Source organism: Anguilla rostrata, chromosome 2, assembly GCF_018555375.3.
Source record: "Anguilla rostrata isolate EN2019 chromosome 2, ASM1855537v3, whole genome shotgun sequence".
NCBI lineage: Eukaryota > Metazoa > Chordata > Actinopteri > Anguilliformes > Anguillidae > Anguilla > Anguilla rostrata.
The window spans coordinates 45,439,044-45,459,679 of NC_057934.1; the positions used below are offsets into that span (position 1 = coordinate 45,439,044).

A 20,636-nucleotide genomic window follows, 5' to 3' on the forward strand; every position below is an offset into this window, starting at 1 on the left:
GACACAGCCAATCAATGAAATGGCTAACATAGCTGTACTGGAAGAGAAATACAATCTGAATCTTCTGGTATAGACAGAAGACCCACCGTATCAACTTGGATTCAAGAATTAATCTGGGAATTGGCATCTCCCCATTCCTGCTCCTTAACACTTATGTAGCTTATTACTTTAGGATTGTTAGAGCATGCTTTATGGGTTTATGGCTTTATGGATACTAATTAGATACGACTCCTTTATTTTATGTGTTATTATGCATTTGATTTCTATTATGGCATAAACCCACTTACATTTAGTATTATAATGATGTTGCACATACGGTCGCTGGTGTTTTTACTTGCATTGCAGCCAATTCACTCTGGTGAGAGTGTCTGCTAGCTAACTGAACATAATTACCGTAGGTCAATCGGTGCAAATTTAGCCACATTTTAATAAACTGTCATTAGCTACTTCTAAGTTGCTAGCTCTCGCAATCTTAATATTTGTAGTCCAGACCGTCAGCACATCTACTGTGTGATCAATTAGCTTTGAAATGCATGTCTGCCTCCAACATATCCAAGATTGGTAATTCATATGCAATGATGCACTGGTAGTGATTAGCTAACTCGCTTCCACTTAGCCTATAATAAAGTAATGGACATTCATAGTTAGTGTCACATTTATCAATTAGGGACAACTAGACAGGCAAATTTCTAGGTAGCTATCTAGTATTTTACTTCACATTAATAAAAATGTAGCTAGTTTAGCTTCACTACATTCTGCCAGTTTTGGAATGTGTAGCTCGACTCCCTTATACAACTTGGGTTTTTCACCTCTATCTCTATCTCTAAGTTTTTAAGTTGAGCATTGCAAAATTAAGTCCAGTTGTAATTATACATATCATTTACGAAAAAAATGAAATCCTACTTCATCACATACTAACTGGGGAGGCTAACATAAAAGTTGCACATTAAGTTGCATACCTGATGTTAAAGCAGGGGTGCACAACTCTGGACCAGGAGGGCCAGTCTGCGTGCTGGTTTTTGTTCCAACCAATGACTTTAGTTATAGTTTTCTGACAGCTCTATAAACTATACTGATTCACTCCTGTAGTTGAGCACAGTAAAATCTTTAGAACACACCCACAGTCTCTGGCTATAGCTTGTGCTTATACAAATGTCAGATCAAGATATGGTTGAGCTAATTAAATAATTAAATGCAAAAGTAGGCACAGAATCCTGAAACTGATTGGCTGTTGTGTTAAATGATATGACATCCCTGTGTTAAATGATACTTAACGTGCTGTGGCTTTTTGATGATTTCAGTTTTAGTGTTTATTTTTTTACTAGCCCATTTTTTACGAGCTATAAAGGATACTGTAGATCAGGGATCAGCAACTCACGGTCCTCGAGGGCCGAGAACTGCTGGTTTTCCACCCTCCCTTTGCCTGGGAGTAAGGTGTGAAGTCAGTCTGGCCAATCAGTAGCACTAATTACCCGGGAGAAAAGAAAACCAGGGCTGGATTTGGATTTGAGGGCCAGAGTTGATGATCCCTGCTGTAGATGCTAAGAGAAGTTTCTGATGACCAGCTGGATTTACAATGGCTGGTATGGGGTATTTGGGGTTTTGTGGTCTTAAGAAAGCACAGTTCAAGTAACTCCAAAGCAGCACATTGTGCATCCACTGGTCATTATTCACCGACTAATCTTCAGAACATTCTTTAATTACATTTGAGCTGCAACTTTTTCCTATGGTGCACGCAACGTGCAATACAGTGATGATTATTATTAAAGACCACAAAGTATAATCTGCGATCAATTAAGCAAAAGAGCAAGTGCAGTCATGTGATTGAGATATGCTTGGCGGATAGACATGCTATTCTTTTAATTCATCAATTCATGCTATTTTCCAGTCTGCTGCACTGGCTCCCCATCAGGCCACAAAACAACAAGACAATACTTTAGTAACTCTGAGGCAGGCTTGTACAGTGATGTTATATTACCTGAGGCTGCATCTGTTCATATTTACAGCGGTGATAAACATGACATCACCGCACAAGCTGCTTTGGAGTCATTTGAAATATATTTTCTCACCAGCCACTGTAAAGCCAGCTGGCCATCAGAAATGTCTATAAGTTTCTAAAATATCATTCATTGCCTATAAAATCTGTATGGGCCCATCGAAACACACTAAAAACTAAAATCATACCCTCAATCCCAGAATGGTTTCTAGATAAATATGAAAAAAAAAATACTTTCTGACAAAACAGACAAAAATGGTTTAAATTAGTAAAATACATACAGATTTCCAATATATTACTGACCAAGAAAACAATTTCTACACAAATTAACAAAACGAGAGAGTTATAATATATATACACTCACTCCTGCACATCTTTCTTGCAAAACAACAAAGCATTGTGTTGCTCACTAAATATAGTTTAGAGTCTTACGCCACTCAGAATTATGTAAGAAGAGTAAAAAAGAAAAGGTTAAGATAAATTTATGTGGTTTCGACATTGGTGGGTGCTGATACTCTGCGGGCCAGTCCAAAAGAGCTGCTTCAAAACTAAAGCTTCTTTTGGACTAGCGTGCAGTTGATGGATAATAGAGTGCTTTGCTTGAACCCATTTGTCCTTTTGGAACACATCTTTTGCATATCCATACAAACTGTTGGCTGTTGTTCCAAAATTCATTGTGCTCCTTTTCTGTGGCGAGTTTCACTTTTGATGTTGCTATCAGTTGTTCCCTTGTGTCTTGCATTGGCATTGCCTGTTCGTTTAAAATTCCCAGGCTGCGGAAGCAGCTGATTTTTGCTGAAGATATCTGAAGGGCCTAAAAAATAAATTATGGAACACAAGGTTCATTTAACATTGTCAAACTCCACATGTATATACTAAGGTAGAAGCAAGCTAAATGATTCTAGAATGAGCACGGTTCCTAACACACAGACCTCTGACTCGTTTGCAGATGGTCTGACCTCCTCTTCCCTCTGCATTCTTCTGGTGAATGGTGCTGGGTGGAGTACCACGCATCTCCAGCTTCTGGATTTGGCTTTCGCCTTAAGCATAATAAATAATAATTATCATAACATAAATACAGTGATGGTCATTAAAGGCCACAGAGTATACTCTGCAAGCAATGAAGCAAGCGAGTAAGTGCAGCCACATGATTGAGATCTGTTTGGCAGACAGACCTGTTTCTGTCATCTTTAATTCATGCTCATTTACAGTTCTCTTCAACTGGCTCCCTGTTAGAAGACCAGGCCACAAAACAACCAAACACAAAATATATAAATATTTTATAATATAATTTTATAATAATATTTAATATTATTTCGCTTCAACCACAAAGGTATAAAGGAGAACTCACACTTCTCCCTTTATCTCTTCATGCTTTCTGTAGGACTAAAACACTATTCTGGCCTGTTACCTTGGCAACTCGTGAAATTACTGCAGTTTTCATATTACTCTGATATATAACGTTAAAATTGTATAATCAGTAATGCTAATGATTATATGAATTTATTTAACATTAACAAATACTGTACCTGTGTGATGAGAGATGGGATATTTAACCTTGGTTGCTGGTGGCGTTGAAGGATTTCCCACATTCTTGTGCAGGAACTGGTTTGCATTTTGTGAATGTTGTAATCTGTTGTCTGAAATGCTTTCAAGACCTGGATTCCTGGAGGTGCTGATCTTGAACTTCTAGAGGATATAATACAACCTGTCACTCTGTTGTTTAGAAAACATCAATTACGACATGAAACCTATAATTGAATTGTAGTACAGAGGTAAGACAACCCTAACATGAGACACAGAGGTAAAGAGCTGACTGCAGAGTTGTACTGCTAAGGTGTTTTGCCTAAAATGTTTTCATCTTTTGATGTTGGTGCCTTGGTTATGAAAATGCAACTACATTAAAAGAATACAACGTTTTCATAACAGGAATTAAAGGAAATAAATAATACATATATTGCAAAAACACTCATGCTTACAAATTATAAAGTGATTATTTATGAATAAAGAACATTTATTTTTCTGAGAAATAGATCCCAATTAAAATCGAGTGTTCTGCAATGAGGAGCAATCTCTTCATTCAGCCTAAATCTTGATTATACTCACGCAGAGTACATATGAAAGGGCTCATAGAATTGCAGTGAAAGATTTTCCTGCCAGCCAGCGAGCACAGCTAGGCGAGCACACAAAGGTTCATTTCATTTTAGTGCGCCGTCAGGAGCATACCCTCTTTGAGTTGACCTCGAAAGACTTGGACCGCTTCTTCCGCACGCGCCTCTCCACGGAGCTGGTCCTCCGGCCGGCTTTCTGCGCGTCCTTCTTGGAGGCGGACTGCGAGCTCCTAGGGGCCCTGGGCGGGGCCTTCCTGGCCTCCAGCTCCTCAGGGGTAGAGGGGGCCAGGTCGTCGATACTGACCGCTGGCTTCAGGGGGGCGGGGGCGGCGGTGGGGGGGCCCTGGGACTCGGAGGCAGCCCTGTCTGAGGCGTCCTCCCCTTCCTCCAGGGACTGCACTGACATCAGGCTCCTCTCCTGGGCCAGGGACAGCCTGCTGGCCGGCTCCAGGGCCTGCATGCGCGAGCGCCGCTTGGCCGCGATCACCGAGATGCTCTTTGTGTCCGACACAATCTCCTTCATAGTCTCTGGGCTGACCTGCTCAGACTGCCGACTGCTGTCCTTCCCACTGGGGAGCTAGTTTGTTTACGAGTGAAAATAATGCACGCATGTATTAACCGAACAGAGCTTCCAGCAAGGATTTAGTGCAGTATTACAGTTTTATGTCCAAAGTTATGATGCAAAATTATGTGCTAATAGTGCAGACTGAAAACCCCAATTTTATTGTAGATGGTAGGGGTGACCTTAATATTATATAATCATACTGAAAAATATTTATGACTAAAAAGAAATAGCAAAAGAAATAATTTTTTGCATTTCCATTCACATCTAAAAATGTTACTGTAAAATACAGAATAAGTTACCTGAGTTAATGGAGGTGGACTGGATGAAATATGGCTGTGTTTCATCTGACGGGATTTTGAAGTGGATTTGAATACCTTACTACCTTCACTGACAACAACAAATGTGTTCGGTTAAAAATGACAGTTCAGCATGCTCCAAACATTCTTATTGCTTACAAGATGATTAAATATTATTATCAACAGGTATTACAAGTGAAACAAGTCAAATAAATCTGGCCATAACACACACACACACACACACACACAGACACACACCTGAATGATTACCTGTTATGATTACCTACTGAAGTAGGGGGAAACTTATTTCGAGCGGTCCTGCTGTCCTGCACAGCTGCCCTTGGGCTGAGCTCTTCTCTATCCGAGTCAGGAATCAAATCCCCAAGGTTCAGCTGCTTTGCTACTTTCAATACCGATCCATCCTAGAAATGCAAAAAAATTAAAAAGTTACCATACTGGTCATCCAGTTTTAAATTATGCATGTTTTAGGTGTTTCTATCTCAAACTGTTTATTGAGGCATCTTGTAATAAGATGGGAAAATAAAAGCCAAATATTTTAACAATGACAAATAACCCTGTCATTGACCTAAATCAGCGATGGACTAAAGTAAAATGTTTTTTTTCTCTGCAGGCAACCACTCAACTTTCCACCCAGAGTGCTGGTATATATTGATTAAGACTCCTTGGCCTCTAACAAGTGTCTGTAAATATGATTATCAACAACAAAGTAGTAACCCTGTTCCTGGAGATCTACCATCCTATAGGTTTTCACTCCAAGCCTAACAATGCCCGCCTCATTCAGACACTAGAGGTAGACATGACAAATTAGGGTTCAAATGAAAACCTACAGGATGGTAGTCTACACACTACTTTAACTATGAAATTATTAGTGTGGTTTGTGTACACACTATTTTAACTATGAAATTATCTTATTTTATCTTTCTTGGCTTTTTTTATCTTTCTTTTTTTATAAAGACATACAATACAAAAACAGTGCATGGATGAGCTGCTGTACTAATATGTACATATCAAAAACAAACTTAAATTGAAAAGGAAATTGTTAAAAATACATTGAATGTATTAAAAAAACAGATGTTGGAAATGGTGCATTTTTCTGCCCTGATCAAGAATCCTCAATGATAAATGGCAGTGATAAATTTGTGACAGTATCTTATGCCCCTGCTGCCATCTAAATCTGTCAGCCAGCAGATTCTCCTGGCTCTCACACAGCACTTTGACTGTACTATATCTTTCTGCTGCCATACAGTTAGTTAACAGTGCAGCACACATGAATACAACTGCTCCTGCCTTCTGCCCTTGTGATCAACCCTTCTTATCGGGAAGCAAAATGTAATTGGATGATTGACCTGATATTCAGATGATCCTTCAGGCCTGTGTTAATGGCACTGCTCTATAATAACTATAACTATGCTGCTAAAATAAAAATGCCTGATAATTTACTCCAGGTTGCAAGCTTGTTGCAGTGTGTTAATGCGATGTGTTAATGTGTCCCATCATTTTCCTTTGCACCGTGATGAAAAGGGCGCAGATAATTGCAGTTCAAACTGAAAGGCTGCAGGGCATTTATGAGGAAGCAGCAGAAAAGAAAAACATAACGACCTCTTACATCTATTTGTAACTTCACATTGTTAAAATTTAAATGAATGACCTTGGCATGCATCAATGTGGCAGGAGATTGGAATTTTATGTCATACATTGACAGAGCAGAAAATATGCTCTCTGCTCAGTCAAAGAAAGCAGTATAACAACATTGTGAGTTTTATAGACCCAGCAGTTTTCCTATTCAAACACATTTGAGGTAAATCATCTCAGCATTTCATGGATAAGATTATGCACGTTTTCAATAGTTGGACTTAACTTAGCTATCTAGGCATCACTGTTTAATAAGTCTAATTAAAATCTGTCATATTGCACAGGCTCGAAAAATCAGGCAGCGGAACTAAACTAGGAAGCACATTCTGATCACAAGCAAGTAAAAACCCAAATACTTTGTGTAATAAACACCATCTGACAAATTGTGGCATAGTGAATATAGACTTAGCAAACTGTTGGGTACAATCAACAGGAGAGGGCAACTTAAGAGGTTGAACCTATGACAATTAAACAAAGCTGTTCAATATAAGCTCATGTTTTTATAATTCTAATGGCTGCTCAAATGAATGCAGCATGTCTACATGTTGCTGGTTTCTAGTTCAGTTGATACATTATAAATCTTTCAGCATTTTATTAACCTTATACTTATGATCTGTAAGGCAGTTTCCACATAAGCATTCTGACTGTCATAAGGTGACCTAATACATTAAATATACAATACACTACATACTGTATATTTCAATAGTAAATTCATTATTATTTGAATGTTAAAGAATGCATATGGGAAAAATACTAACAGTGCTAAGTCAAATCGTTGAACAACAACTTAGGCTGCATGTACAGTTGTTTTTCTCAAGTTGGAAGCCGATATATAAAAGAACATTTCTTATAGTTACAGTTAAAATTTTGAGAGGAATAATAGGATGCCTTCACTTGACCACATAACCTTGAGAGATTCAATTGGTCTGGTATTCTTTATATTTACATAATGAGAATTTTGTCATTAGTGGTTTGAACACTGTCTTTTATGATCAATGCCTCAAATTGGACTGTAATAATGATGTAGAGCAATGCCAATGTTCTTAATAAATCTGGGCTAAATTTATCAGGCACTAAAGCACATTCTGTTTCCAAGTCAGGGTCAACATTTATTGCAAATACAATTATTGCATGATGAAATGGAAAAAGTAAGCGTTTTTCATAATTAACGGGCAACAAACATTTGCGCGATATTGAATATTGCCTATATTAATTATTTTTCCATGATGTCTAGCAAGCCTGAAAGAAGCACATTTTAAACCTGCAGTTCATTTAAAAACGTAACTGCCTTTAGCTATTTTTTCCAACACACAAATGACCAAACACTGCAAATGGTCCTACTTTTTAATATTTTAACTCTGGGTATAACTGATACAATATGCTTGACTGTTTTCATCATTTTATAATAAACGTGCAGAATTTATTTAAACATAAAAGTAAGAATATGCAATGAATTCAGGTATGTATTCATACAGCCTTATCACTCTGTACCTGCAGGACAGGTCTTACCCTCATTGTGCTGGATGTAATTGTATGGAGACTGAGAACTTGGTCAATGCTCCGATTATTCAGTTCACTGTAATACAATGCGTAGAGCTCATCCAGCTCATGGGGCACAGGCATCCGATGGTCTGGAAACAGACAAAATATGATTAGTCTTTAAAAATAAATAAGGAATTAAAAATAATAATAATAATTAATAAAGAAACTAAAATATCCAAACTTCCCCAGGCAAGCAGATGCAAGGTAGGTCTGCTAGGGGAGCTGAATCACAGCCCTTGTGTGACTGCCAAACTTAAGACCAAACAAGGTACCCAGCTAAGATAATTGATAATGCCCTTTTCCCCGCTGTAGGAGACGATGTCACCTTCTGTAACGAAATAGGCAGCAACATAAGCACCTTTGGCGAAGCAGAAGGGGCTCGGTGATAGCAGTGACAGGAAGTTGTGATCCTGCTTTGAAAACTTAGCATAACAATGGAAAGGACCTTTGGCTACACGCTGTGAGAATACTGAGGGAAAGCCTGGGAATGACTGATAAGCCGCAGCACAGTTACAGGTGAACGCTCGTCAGTGCGGATACGTTTGTGCCTGACATTCAGCACCTTCGATGATGGCTCTCTGCTGCTGTATGACCTCGTCGCACAGCGCCCTGTGATGCTCGTAGCGCTGGATGATGAAGTCCTTGGTGCGCATCAGGTTCTCCTTGCACAGCACCGCGGACTGGATCTCCGTGTTCTCCACCTCCAGCTCGTGCACTTTGCAGAGCAGCGTCAGGATTTCCCGCTGCTCCTCGTTGCTAATACTCTTCGGCAGCAGCTCCTCCATCTTGGAGGACTTCAGCGTCATGCTCGCCAGCTTCTCCTCCAAGTCTGACTGATGCAAAGAGGAAACATGCCAAGCACATCATAGCCCTCCAGCCAGAGTAAATGCCAAGGCACCTCCAGGAGGGATTTAGTGAGTAGGATGCGTTTGATACCTTTAGCGCCATGGTTTTCCTTTGCTCAGCCAGCAGCGTGCTGATCTCCTCCCGAGCCACGGTGACGTCCTGGGGCTCCGTGGAGTCCACGTCCTCACCGCCGCTGTCCTGCTCCCACTCCACTTCTCTGTCTTTATCCACCTTCTCACCGTACCTTTCATCCCTCCATTTCTTAGCACACCGGGCCCTCTCCCTTTCCCAGCTGTAAACAGGGTGGAGTATCCATCTTCAGAACCAACCATCTCCCACCACAGAAACACATCATTACAAGGGTCTCAAAAACCTGTTCTGGTAAACCTCAGAGACCCACCCCCCTAATTACAATATAACATGCTGGCTACCATTTATCACAGTAGGGGATACAAACACAACATATTTATGACTCTAGCACTTTCCACATAAGGCACCCACTGAAATGCATGTTAAGGTCCGACACTAAGTGCTGCTCACTCTGAGATGGTGACCAGGTGCCTGGAGGTGTCGATATGCAGCTCCATGTTGCAGTTCTCCAGCTCCACCAGGCTGCGACGGATCTCCATCTGCTCCCGGAAAGCCGAGAGCAGCTGTTCCCGCAGCCGGCCCAGCTCCCTGCGGCTGTACTGGGCGGAGTGCTGCTGGACCTCCGCTGGGCAGGACAGTTACACACACACACCCACGGCACGTCATCCTCCAGAAGGGCCAACTCAGGGATCCAACGGCCCTTTTATCTTTTACTGCTTATTTACTTCTGAGACGTTTCACTGACCTTGGACATCACGTATGTCAGCCCTCTCTCCCTTCTTGTGCTCTTGACCCTGTTCATCTATCTTGGCTCTTAATCTCTCAATCTCTTTGCGAAGGTCTGCAATGATGCTGGTGTACTGGGCTATATGGTAAGAGACATTCAGCAGGTTGCGTTTTACCTGTTAATGAATAAAAACATCAAGCCAGCGTTACTGGAAACCAACATTATCAACTCTTCGAAAGTTGCAAAATTACTCCACTCACATAATCTACCACTGTATGTATTCATATTATTGGCACAATAAGGTTGGTTAGAAAAAGATATGCATCTCAAATCATCAATCGGATGGCAGTGCTGAAATATACAATTACCTTAGTTTTTATGTTTTTGGCCTTGTCTGCATAGATCAGTGTGTTTCTGGACTCCTCAAAGTTAGTGCTCGCAGGACTAATGTGAGTGATCATCACTGTTCTACTGTTTCCACCAAGAGCATCCTGCAAATTAAAGACAACATTGCTTTCTCTAAACATGCAGTGATTATATAAACTGACTCCTAAATCTAGTAATGCCAGGCTCACACTACACAATTTTCTGCCAGAATTGAGCTGTCTGGGACACATTTTGGAGGCCACAGACAGGTTCCACAAATCAGAACCTTGTTGGATCGCACGGCCATGACAAGTCGTCTCTAGGTGAAAGCAAGTCAAAGACGCCATCAGGACTGTCAGGGAAGTGAGGAAAAAAGTAAAATATTATTCATTTTTGAATCCAGCAGTTCTGACAGCTAACACACTCGTTGACTGTCTGGCACTCTAAACAGCAAACACAGTGCATCAACAGTTAAAACAGCTCACTCATCCACCATGTAAAATAAATTTATTTGATTTCATTTGTTAATACTTTTCAAAGATATCAATTACCAATTAAATGGCCAAATTCACTGAGAGGCAGTAGTCCTAGCCGTGGCATTAGGGGTGTGCATCACTAAGTCAGTGAGACAAAAATGTACAGGATATAATGTCGAGTAGTGCGAGCTGTACAGTGATCTTAAGATGTTGTTGGTCATGTAGTCTGAGTCCAGCATAACAAGAAGCCGTTTTAAAAAGACTAACCTAATTCAACATCTGATGCACTTACATCAATATTCATGGGTTTAGCAAAACCCTTTGTGTTGCATTTGACTGCACTTCTGAGAAGGCCTGAATGTTTTTTGTTTTCCACCATTTTCTGATTACTGCTATTCTTTTCTCTAGTATAACTGCAGTGCAGTTGATGGTATCTGGGGAACACTGAGTTGCTGTGGATAAATCTGACAATTAATTTAGAAGCTAATTTTTCTGGCTTAGAAAATGCAAAGCATCATTAAGGAATGCGTACTATTTGTCATCTGTAGCCATTGCCAACTGTACCCAAAAGCAAATGTACTGCAGGAAAACAAGCTTATTGCATTACATTTTCAATTTAATAGTCTTGTTTTTAAACATAATTTTTTGGGGTTAGTTGAAAATAATAAGCCTAACATCAAGCTGCTCTCGTCCCCAATAAAAGTAAGTAGACACAAATGAAAATGAGAAATACATACACACTACACATACCACAGAGCCATGAAAATTGCCCACTGGCCATTAACACGGTTAATTAACACTAAGGCATATGAGCTGATGACACCAATTTATCAAGGGCAAAATTATTTCAATTCGCATTACCACATAAACCCCCATGGTGTCACTGTAGGCACTGGATTTTCACGATGACCTGAACAATTACACAATTCAGGATCAGTTGTGATTCTTAAAAAAGCAATTTGTGAATGTAATAGGCTAAGCTGGGTGAGAGAAGAGAACGTGATAGCAAAAGAAAATGAGTGTCAAAAGCAAAAAGCCTGTGACTGACCAGGTACAACAGTAGGCTTCCCTCCTCGTACACTGCGTCCAACTCAGTCCATTTACTTTACACAATTTAAAACCAATTCATACAGACAGGGAAATTGAAGACGTGGATGTCACCATGATTTACGACTCCCTTCCCATTGATAACCCTTACCTTTAGCAGCCGAGTCAGTTTGCTGTCCCGGTAATTGACAAATTGGGCGCCTTTACCACCTTTCTCACTCAGGGCATTGATACAGTTGGCCAAGGCAAGCAGGGAGCGATTAATGTGTGCTCCTTCCTTCATCCTCTTCCCACGATTCTGCGTCTGAGGAAGAAGCAGAGTGATATTCAAACACAAACGCGGAAATCACGCGCTTCCCCCTCAGTCTTCCAGAAATCACTGTTTTAAGCACAAAGTCAAGAATAATTTTGAACAAAACTGGCACACTTCAATTGTTTCTCTGTTGGTCCAAAATTGGCATACCCATGCCCATTATTTCGTTATTTTATTGATTTATCGGGGACCATATCCGAATAAAAACCTCTGCAGCGCACGTGATGCACTGTGCCCAAATGTACCCAAAACACTGCTTTTCAAGGGTAGTCCCAAAGTTATATAACTACAATATTACTATATTGTACTACTGATATACAGGTTGCCTTTCTGTTGTTGTGTTTTTGGAAATACTAATCATGTGCATCTACTTCAACAGTGAAAAATAGACAATAAATCAGTGGACGTGTGTAGATGTTCACTACACCCCCGGCTACCTGACAGGGCACAGTCAGCTCAAAGATTTCCAGCCAATCTGAGATTTCACAAATTCATGAGTGAGAGAAGATAAATAAATAGCCGATGATGACAAAATGGCAGGTACAGATTATATAGGTATGTAGGTATAAGCAGTGTCCTGCGTTAAAGACAAAGATAACTTAAAAGGACTAAAAAGCAACACTGGAACACAGAATAAAACATGCAATGTTGTCAAGCTGGTTGTAGTTTGTAGATCTGCATTTACATATGGCTCCCTGAAATGAGGTGAACACCAACTTTTCAGACATTTGGTCCTCTTTTCGAGAGCTGCTATTTCAATTTTAGAAATGCAAATTCCATCTTTTATTCATGCACCTACTTGTAAACTAAAACATAGTACAGGACATTGCCACTGTAGATATAAAAACAGAAGTAACTTGACTTCTGACTTGACTATGACTTCTTCATAAGCACAATAAATAATGAAAGTACATACGATTAAGTATTGATGAGACTGAAATTTGAGAAAACACCAAACTCTAAAGAGTGTTGGTCTTTGCCGTTGGCCGCACCTGTGAGGCCCTCTCTGTCCCGGCCAGGTCCACCATGAAGAGCTTTCCCACCCGCACCTCCTCGTTAATGTTCTTCACCCTGTTCTTCTGCTTGACTGTCACTTGCAGGATAGCGTGAGAGCGTGATGACGTTTGGTTGGCAGCAGTAGGCTCCTGGGTCCGCTGTTTGTTCCCTTTCGTAAGCAGTTGCATTATCTGAGATGCAAAGCCCAAATTAACACCAGAGTGATTACAGATTTGGCATCTTACATCAGTGCTTCCCAAACGTGGACCTAGAGACCTTCTACGTATGCTGCTTTTCATTTCAACCTCTACTGCAACCAGAACAGTTCAAAGACAAAGACAATGGCAGCAAGCCAAACCTGCACTGTGTTAAATTACGTTTAAGGAAAAATTACATTAAAACTTTAAAAACCTTAATTTATCAAGGTTTTCCATACTGTCATGGGGTATACTTAAGTAGCATCAGTATTTGGAACTGTAAATCGTACCTCTTTTGCATTGTTAGTGGAGAACTCTGTGATGCCTGCAATCCGGATTTCACCCTTGGCATCCTCTCGCAGGTCTAGATACCCAGATGCAGGGTTCAGAAGGTCACGGATCATCTCGTTGTATATCTGCAAGATAAAATAAGAGGCATTTTAGAGGCATTGAGCATAATTAGTTCATAAGTTCTATGGAGAAAAATATAGAGTTGTCCCATAGAATTCATGCAACAAATGGAACTGTGACTGTTATTCCTTAAAAGGGTAATTTTAATAATCATCAGTAAATCTGCAAAGACATTGCATGGTTAGACTAACCCGTTACTCAAACCATGGTCCTCGAGCATGGTCCTCAACCATTTGGTCCTCAACCATTTCCCCCCATCGCCTGGGAGTCAGGTGTGAAGACAACCAGGCTAATCATCAGTAGCATTAACTATTCAGTTAATTACTAGGGACAAAAGAAAAACAGTTTTGGATTTGAGGGCCATATTTAAATCTCTGGACTGAAGTGATATAGGAACACGCCCAAAGAAAATGAGATAACTAGAAAAAAATGCATAACAAATGTGACATTCCCACTCCTAATTGTGGCACACGCCTTACTGGGGACTAACAAAACCAAAAACCACTTTGTGTTGGGAAAGATCTCAAAGACATCGTACTGCTGTGCACTAAATAGAGACTTTAAAACTCAGACAAAATAACACAAAATAAAAGAACTGAGGATCTTTTAACTGAAATTTTATGCTTTTTGCTTACCCATATAGCTTTGATACTAACACACTAGGGTCCAGCAATATTTTGACATAGTAACATTTCAATATTCAGATATTCAGTCAATATTCAGAGAGTTAGTCAGACTTAAGTTGCACACAAGTCTGAGTCAGGACATGATATTGAGCCAAAAGCATAAAATGTGCTTAAGTATGCACTTAATTCTCAAAGTCAGGATTCCCCATGTATTATCACGTTATGTTACAATACTCCCTAAAGAACATTTCTTGTAACTGAAAAAGTAGGAGGGGGAACATAATAGTAAATTAATAATAAAGACAACTGTTACCAATCCATGTAGTACCAATTTCAGTCTCACATCGACTTCCACAGCCACCCATAACTAGGGCCACCAGTTTGTCTCCCCTTGTTTTCTTGCATGGTACTTCAGTCCTCCACCAGCTAGAGGTTGCAATAGCCTCTTTGTCAAGCCCCTTCTCAAACAATTATGCCATTTGCACCAGCACAGTAATATAAGTTGATAAAGTTTTTTTTTTTTTTTTAAACCTGCTTTATATAGATGCATTTTTCTTTTCACAGCAGTGATACTCAATCATGGTCCTGGAGAGACACAGAGTCTGCTGGTTTTTGTTTTTTCCTTAAGAACAGACTTTTCAATTGCAGTGCTATTCAAGTCCTGAGTAACTACGAAAGCGAGCAGATTCTGCGGCTCTCCAGGACCAGGAGCGAGGACCACTGGCTCAAAGACATGCTTTTTACAGCATTTAAACTTCCATCCATTTTTACATTCCTTCCTGAATCTCCCCAAAATAGATTAACCAATTGATTTCTTTTAATGTCTCCAATTAGAAACTGCATGATTAGCCACTTGACCATGCCATTAAGAGTGCTTACGGGGACCCCTGGAGGATAACCATTGAAATACAACTTTAAATCCCTGTAGGTCACATGGTGGAGGCAAACTAGTGGCCCTACCCATAAGACAAAGAAAGGATTTCATTCACCTCCAGATATGACATATAAACGGCGCAGTTCGTATCTTCATTGCTTGCCTCAATGGCTTTGAAAAGGTCATTCAAGGTACGAATATAGATCCCTGGCTCAGAATCAAGCCCCAACATTGTGTAAGTCTTCCCTGCACCTGGCAACATCAAAAAGGGCATCAGATATGATATTTCTGCTCTGTGTGCACATGACATTGAAATGAAAGGGAACATACAGAAGGAATAAAACAAGCATTGAGAATGCAATGTTGATTTGAATGGTCAGAACATTCATAACTGACATTCAGATATAGATGCACAGTGTTCAGGTTTCTGTCCATACCTGTTGGTCCGTAGGCAAAGACAGTGGCATTGTAACCTGAAATAACACCTTCAATTAAATTCTTTGTGGTTGCCAAATAAACGTCTTCCTACAGTGGAGAGAACAGGAGAAAGAACTCATTAAAATGTGATTATTTACAAGCATAATTTAAATATAGATGGACTGAAAGGTACTGAAGTTGTAGTATAAAATTCACTTTAACTGAGGCTGTACCGCAAGTTACCCCAAATAATACTGAATACCAAATGAGATCTGGTAGATAAGTAAAACTCCCTCCTGCTTATAATTTGACGATCACTATTATGATAAGAACAGTTAATACCTGCGTAGCAGTGAAATCAAATGCCACATCAAACATGTATGTTTTCCCTCTCGACCGATTTGCACGCAGAATGTCATCTGAGTCCTCACAGGGATCCACGAGGACAACCATCTAAAATTTATTGAGACAAAAAACAGCCGCATATGGCTGACTTCAGTGATTCCTTCCAATATAAAAACAATAACATATTCACATACACAAACGTTCTGTGCAATACAACCAAACTTGAAGGTGCAAACATCCCTCCAGTTGTTTCAAGCATTATATCAAATGGCTATGACCAATACGACTGAGCTCAAAATCCCACATCAGGGGCTCTGCAGCAGTGTTATTGGCCCTACAGTAATAATGCACTCTGATAGGTTCTTCCTATAAGTCAACAGAGGGTGGTGGTGGTTGGGGATGATGGTCATTAAAATGTGGACAGTACACAAATCATGCTTTTTTTAAATTACAGAAAAGTATCACATTGGAGATGAAATATTCAAATGTGTTTAATAATTAACCAGCCTAATAGTATTATGAAAACAAACATCATCTAAATTTGATGAAAATCTGTTGAGTTCAATCAAATGAAAAAATATATTCAACCCATGCATAATACATTGTGAATAGATCACCAAGTTTAAAAGCAAACCGCAGGGTTTTGCAATCCAACCTACTTGCACAGTGCTATCCAGCATTATGTACTGCAGAAAGTACTCAACTACTGTTTAAATCCTAATGTTACATTTGTGTACACAAGATTACACAATTTTATTTATGTGTTTAATTGCACTTATATCATGCTTTATATATACTTTATCTGTATTAAATAACACTTCCCAATTTTATAGACTTATAGAATAACTACTGGCACTCACAAAGCTTCAGTATGGCCCATTTTCAAGACATTGTGTTGCAACACATTATTCATGGAGGCATTACTCTAATAAGAATGCAATAACATCGCTGGAGATGTGCATTGTAAAGTCTATATTTTTTAGCTGAATAGGTCATAAAGTCACTGGAGAAGTCTATTCCCACATGAGAAGATCATTCTATTCCAGCCTCTTGGCAGACTCTCACGGTACTTGGCCCCAGTGCAAAACTAGCAAAATAAAGCCCCCTTTCATTAATCAGCATTTGCATAAGATTTAGACAAAGCTTAAGTCTTAACTACCTAAACTAGAATAAAACTCCTGCTAGGATCTCTTGCAATTCAAATTCTCAGCAAACCAACAAAGTCTATAAATTAATTCATTCACACATGCAAGATTGCGTTATAATTAAAAACATTATTCACAAAGTGAGGGCAATTTCTCTAAGACTATAATGTACTTTGCATCGGTTAGCAATGATTCAAAAAATACATTTAACAGCTGAGTTTCTGAGTGATCTGCAATGTATTATGTGATCATTCGACCATAATTTACCTACAATAAAACAAATGCGATATCAAAACGTTTTATCTTGTCTCCTCTCCTTAGATCGCTGTTTACAAAATAAGGACAACCTTCAGGAGTAAATTGCATTAATATATTTTATTTACTTCACAGCTTAACAATGCTGTCTTATCTTGGAGTTTTTAGTTTGTTTAGTTTTAGGGGTGTAACACAGATAGCCCAGCCCTCTCCTCAGTTAAAGGACTTTCAATGCTTGAATAATTAATTAATGAAAATTAATACACAATAAACATCCTAAGGAAAACAACCTGCAAACAAAATCTCACGCTTCTAATCCTTCAGAATTCTGAAGCTCCCTAACCAGGCAAAATGTATCCTGAGATAGATTGCTCAGGGAAAACAACTTGCAGATGCATGTGCAATGTGGTAACTCCTGCTGCTGCTTCTGTCAATTAGCGTACCTGATCATCCACTTTGTGAGCAACGATGGTAGCCCCTTCGTCTATTTCAGCCTCATTGAGTGGACGAATACGAAGTGCCACCTAAAAAAAATATAATAATTTATGGTACAGATACATTATAAACAGCGTGAGGGAAACAATGACCTCACTTTTTTCACTGAGTGTTGGTATGTTTTCAAATGCAAGACTTTACGAGCTTTAATAATAATTTTTTTTTAAACAATTTTTCTAAATCACAACAATAAGCGACTTGCAGTACTTCGACGTATTTTAAGTAGGGCTATGGCCCTCAATATTATTAAAAGTAAAGTATACTAAGATATAAACACGCGTATTTAGAATTTTTCCTCTACGATTTATTCGGGGTTAGTCTAGTGCGCGGTATGATTTTCTCATTTCAAGACAAGTAGTCCCAGCAAATTTGCCACTTATATTTATTACGTAAAATGAGTTAACTGTCATATTACACGTGGTTGTTTTTGAACAAGTGGGTGATCCTGGGCGGTAATAGATACGTACAGGACAAACCAAATTTGTCAAATACAATTCCGCGAATGTGGCAACGTAGCAAAACATTGCTGCACACAGAATTTAGTATTTGCAAATGCAAAAGTAAATAATCTAGCTGTGTCAACAGCAGCGCATATGAGAGTATTAAAAGTTGTTCCATCATAACTTACCCGTATCACAAAACTAAATCGCTTGAAGTCCCTTCAAACTGCATTAACGTCAACGTATGTATATTATTGATAGTGCTATGCATCATAATTTAGCAATACGGTTAAATGAAGAAACTGCTTTAATGGTTACAGTTCCAAAGCATGTTGATTGCACTGTGGAATCGTAATGCCCATACTGGAAACGTTTATTGATAACGTCAGTTACTTTTGTAGCTAGCACAGTCTTGCATCTTACCGTTAGCTGATGGTCCTTGGACTCCCCCGACAGGTCTTTCATATTGTCCAGGATTCGTTTATGTTTATTCTACTCCATGCTTTGCTTATACAAATAAGTTGCTACCAAGATCGTTACTGAGTAAATTGTTCCTAGGATATGTTGGAGACTTTACGCAGAAGTCTCCTTAATCCGATTGCTGGATGCAAGAGGGGACGTTAAGCGGTTTATCACATAGGCTGACCTCTCTGTTCAAATGAAGGTTCGTCTGACACTTCCCGAAAAACTAGCACCAGGAAAGCGAGTTTCTCATCACCTGGCACACATTTACAGGCTAGGGACAGTCTATAGAGGTCAGGACAGTTAGCTCAGTAACGTCAGATAACGTTTTACACAACTAGTCAACTTTAGAGCGCTGCATGACGCACTTCACTTGACTTCATATATCAGGTCGGTTTCATTCAGGTAGCCTAGCTAATTGCTGGATACATTTAGTCTTTACTTGTTAGTGCCGGCTACACGAGTAACAGCTGTCTGTACTAAAATATTAAACGTCATCATCGCCTGGGCAGGGCAGCCAGCTAACTTCAGTGATACAGGAACACCAGCGATCACCTGACAAGTACCTAGACTAACGTTAACCAAATCATCATTGCAACGTCGAAGCCATTTGTGTTTAATAGACATTACGAGTTAATAAGGATATTTGTTTGTTTAACGTTACCGACGGGTAAGAAAGTTCAGCAGTCTAGCACAGATTGATAAGAAAACTAACAGCTATAGCTACATACATAACTAAATACAGCTAGTTAATTCGTCCGGCAGATAGTTACTAACAAGAAAAACGTTACGTTTGCTAATGTTAACTTGGCTAGCTAGCTAACTGTAGCTAACGTTAGACTAGTCTTGCTAACGCTATGGACGTTCACCGTCCAGGGATTCGCGGTAGCTTTAGTTCGCTTGCAGATATCTGACGTGATCGATTTACGTTAAACGGGTAAAATGTTCGAATAAAACAACTATATTCAATTATTATACTTTATACTTTACTCGTTGAATCAATTATATTTAGCTAGCTAGGTCATTTCGTGTGTTTACAATTTGGTTATACAGCGTCATTGTTCCCATAGTAACAGATTTTCCGACGGAAGTGTAGACTGGCTAATTTCCTTATGGGAACACGGGTGACACTGTCCATGGGGAGAGCAAAGTTCGATTACAGCTTACAATCCCGTGATAACATGGGTAAATCGTTCTTTTTAATTAAACTAATTTCAGCTGTCTACTGCAGGTAAACATGACGACAAATTTGTCATTGACCACTGCCTCTGTCCACGCCAACTACACAAATATAATAAATAGCATGCTGTACCAGGCTTTCATTTACGTTTTACCTCATGCCTCCCAACAAAGACCACCCCATGACTTCCGACCCCCACCTAAATAAAATTATTAGGAAACCTTCTGTAACACCCACAGCCGGTTGCAATTCAATTGGCATCTAACACCAGTACAGAATATCTGTCATACAAATACAGACGGGTGACAAATTAAAGGAAAAAACCTGAATAAATGAGTGGAGAAACAAAGAATGCAGATGCTTCCATACAGGTGTGTTGCATGATACAATCAAGCAATTAACATCCTTTGATTATACATCATATGTATTACAGCCCGAAAACTGCAAACCAGACAAGGTTTACTTTATCCGACTATAATAAATATAGAACGAAACCAAAATGTTAAGGGAAAAATATTTTCTTATGTAGGGGAAGGAGAGGAATTGGTAAGCTGTATTCCACAACTGTATTATTTGTATGGCTGCAGAGTGTGAAACACGTGACAGGGTATATGCAGACACACACAGTGCTTCCAGAGGACCCAAATATTTCTAAAATTTATTCCCATTTATTCTCGGTACCATTCCTTCAAACCTTCTGTAAAACCATCCTTTCTGGAATTCTGCCTTTGAATCCTGTACATTTCACACAGAAAACTTTCTCCA

The 20,636-nt window shown here is 39.4% G+C and overlaps 1 protein-coding gene across 3 annotated transcripts; it reads right to left on the minus strand.

The window, feature by feature from the left end:
- Nucleotides 1-1,845: 1,845 nt before the first annotated feature.
- On the minus strand, nucleotides 1,846-20,172 carry si:dkey-26i13.8 (kinesin-like protein KIF19). Of its 3 annotated transcripts, XM_064322519.1 has the most exons (20): nucleotides 18,653-20,172; nucleotides 17,738-17,818; nucleotides 15,892-16,002; nucleotides 15,570-15,657; nucleotides 15,248-15,384; nucleotides 13,512-13,637; nucleotides 13,021-13,215; nucleotides 11,867-12,019; nucleotides 10,195-10,317; nucleotides 9,845-10,001; nucleotides 9,550-9,724; nucleotides 9,100-9,301; nucleotides 8,726-8,996; nucleotides 8,131-8,252; nucleotides 5,239-5,390; nucleotides 4,972-5,059; nucleotides 4,223-4,684; nucleotides 3,526-3,685; nucleotides 2,929-3,036; nucleotides 1,846-2,810 (listed from the first exon to the last, which is right to left on the minus strand). In XM_064322519.1, exons 1-20 carry the CDS (start codon nucleotides 18,692-18,694, stop codon nucleotides 2,668-2,670), a joined length of 3,096 nt encoding a protein of 1,031 aa, XP_064178589.1. In that variant the 5' UTR covers nucleotides 18,695-20,172; the 3' UTR covers nucleotides 1,846-2,667. The 3 variants fall into 3 exon arrangements, with proteins under 3 accessions (XP_064178589.1, XP_064178590.1, XP_064178591.1); XM_064322520.1 differs by lacking the exons at nucleotides 15,570-15,657; nucleotides 15,892-16,002; nucleotides 17,738-17,818; nucleotides 18,653-20,172 and adding an exon at nucleotides 13,824-13,956 and having other exon boundaries at nucleotides 15,248-15,382; XM_064322521.1 differs by lacking the exons at nucleotides 15,248-15,384; nucleotides 15,570-15,657; nucleotides 15,892-16,002; nucleotides 17,738-17,818; nucleotides 18,653-20,172 and adding an exon at nucleotides 14,572-14,881.
- Between the last annotated feature and the right edge of the window lie 464 nt (nucleotides 20,173-20,636).

What these genes read in the sequence shown, in the direction of transcription:
- si:dkey-26i13.8 (XM_064322519.1), bottom strand. Translation starts at nt 18,694, where the DNA reads ATGAAAGACCTGTCGGGGGAGTCCAAGGACCATCAGCTAACG. An exon ending in TTTATATGTCATATCTGGAG is followed by an intron (nt 13,638 to 15,247) that starts GTGAATGAAATC and finishes TTTATCTTGCAG; the next exon opens with ATATACAACGAGATGATCCG. An exon ending in CACCTGGTCACCATCTCAGA is followed by an intron (nt 9,302 to 9,549) that starts GTGAGCAGCACT and finishes CCCTGTTTACAG; the next exon opens with CTGGGAAAGGGAGAGGGCCC.